Source organism: Vicia villosa, linkage group LG6, assembly GCF_029867415.1.
Source record: "Vicia villosa cultivar HV-30 ecotype Madison, WI linkage group LG6, Vvil1.0, whole genome shotgun sequence".
NCBI classification, from domain to species: Eukaryota; Viridiplantae; Streptophyta; class Magnoliopsida; order Fabales; family Fabaceae; genus Vicia; species Vicia villosa.
In genome coordinates this window covers 92,523,046-92,525,262 of record NC_081185.1, presented here as the reverse complement: position 1 = coordinate 92,525,262, position 2,217 = coordinate 92,523,046, and the positions used below count along the sequence as shown (strand labels likewise).

The 2,217-nt window shown below is 43.3% G+C and overlaps 1 protein-coding gene across 1 annotated transcript; it reads right to left on the bottom strand.

Annotated features, from left to right (window-relative positions):
• Positions 1–972: 972 nt before the first annotated feature.
• LOC131614144 (uncharacterized) lies at positions 973–1,935 on the bottom strand. The gene has a single exon (XM_058885771.1). It carries the CDS (start codon positions 1,933–1,935, stop codon positions 973–975), a length of 963 nt encoding a protein of 320 aa, XP_058741754.1.
• Between the last annotated feature and the right edge of the window lie 282 nt (positions 1,936–2,217).

Below are 2,217 nucleotides of genomic sequence, written 5' to 3'. Positions count from 1 at the left end.
AATTTCTCCTTGAGTTTCTGAAAACACTTTTCGCATTCTGAATTCCATTCGAATGAAACTTCCTTCCTTGTGAGTCTGGTCAAAGGTAAAGCCAATTTGGAAAAGCCCATAATGAACCTCCGATAGTAACCTGCCAAGCCTAGGAAACTACGGACTTCAATCGCATTCTTGGGTCGCTCCCAATTTATCACTGCTTCTACCTTTGAAGGGTCTACAGCTACGCCGCCGCCAGATATGACATGTCCAAGAAACTTGACTTCAGACATCCAGAACTCACACTTGCTAAACTTCGCAAACAACTACTTTTCTCTAAGAACCGACAACACAATCCTCAAATGCTCGATATGCTCTTCAATAGTCCGAGAGTAGATCAAGATGTCATCTATGAAGATTACCACGAACCGATCCAAATACGGTTGGAACACTCGGTTCATGTAATCCATAAAGACAGCAGGAGCATTGGTCACTCCAAATGGCATAACCAAAAACTCGTAATGACCGTATGTCGTCCTAAAAGCAGTCTTTGATACATCCGAACTCTTAACCCGAATTTGATGATATCCCGATCTTAGGTCAATCTTCGAGAACACACATGCTCCTTTCAATTGATCCAGAAGGTCATCAATCCGCGGTAGAGGATACTTGTTCTTTATGGTTACCTTGTTCAACTGACGATAGTCGATGCACAAACGCATACTACCATCCTTCTTCTTCACTAATAAGACTAGGGCTCCCCATGGAGAAACACTAGGACGAATAAAGTGTTTCTCCAACAACTCCTCTAATTGATTCTTCAACTCTCTTAGCTCTGCAAGAGACATTCGATAAGGGGCAACAGAAACTAGAGCGGTACCCGGAACAAGATCAATAGAGAATTCAACTTCCCTTTCCGGCGGAAGAGAAGTAACATCCTCAGGAAATACATCGGAAAATTCACACACAACCGGAATCTCCAATACACTCTTCTTGTCTTTAGAGTCCTACATAAGAACCATAAGGAAAGACTTCTCGAGCAAAAAGGTAATTGATCATGTTAATCGTACCTTCAAGGAGATGTTCAATGGCATTGGTTGGTGTAGTCTCCTCAGCAGGAATGAAGATAGCCTTCTCCTTACAACCAATGTACACCGAGTTAGCTGACAACCAGTCCATACCCAGTACTACATCAATCTTCTTAAGCGGTAGACAAATGAGGTCAATCAAGAATCTACGACCATTGAAAGTAATAGAACACTCCTTGCAAATTTCCTGAGCTTCTACTACATCATCGGTAGCCGAAGAAATAACCATAGGATTTGGAAGGAAACTTGTCTCAAAACCAAGCCTCTGCACACAATGATAAGAGATAAAAGAATGTGTTGCTCCACAATCTACTAATACAAACAAGGGTTGATTATTGACATAACACGTACCAGCAACCAGATTGGTGTTTCCTTGAGCCTTCCTAGCATCCAAAGTAAAAACACGGCCCTTAGTCTTCTCTGGAACATTTAGGGCAATACAATCCCTCGCGATATGTCCTGGCTGATGACACCTGAAACAGACCCCAGCATCCGGTCTACAGTGCCCAAAATGTTTCCTGTTGCACTTCCCACATTGTGGAGGTGGGTTAGAGCGGTCCTCGTAGACTGGCTTCTTTATAGATGGAGAATTGCGGAGTTTCAAATGCTGTCCCGACCTCCCTTGATCCCTACGAACCGGCTTGTTCTGCTTTTTCTCTTCCTGAACCCTCTTCAATGTGTTTTCAGCAACATAGCATTGCCTCAAACACTCAGCATAAGTGGTAAACTCCCTCTGAGACACGCTGTGTACAATATCAGCATTCAGCCCCATAAGGAACTGATCAATCTTCCATAACTCATCTGGTGCATAAGCCGCTTGTCTAGAATAGGCAGCCATGTCTTCGAATTTCTCAGCATATTCAGACACCGACATGTTGCCTTGCTTGAAGGACTGAAACTCACGCTCCTTCAAAGCACGCACACTGTTGGGGTAGTACTTCTCCAAGAAAGCTGTCTTGAAATGTTGTCAATCCTTTGGAATCCCTTGATTAGTGAAATACGTAGATTCTGTATTCCATCATCTACCTGTCGGCCCTTTCATCTTTTGAGCAGCAAAGATCACCTTCTCTTCCTCCGAGCACTGAATAGCCTGAAATATCATCTCCATGCCATATAACCAATCATGAGCAATAACTGGATCCAAGCCACCCAAGAA

Coding starts and splice junctions, on each gene's coding strand:
- LOC131614144 (XM_058885771.1), bottom strand. CDS start 1,935: ATGTCGGTGTCTGAATATGCTGAGAAATTCGAAGACATGGCTGCCTAT.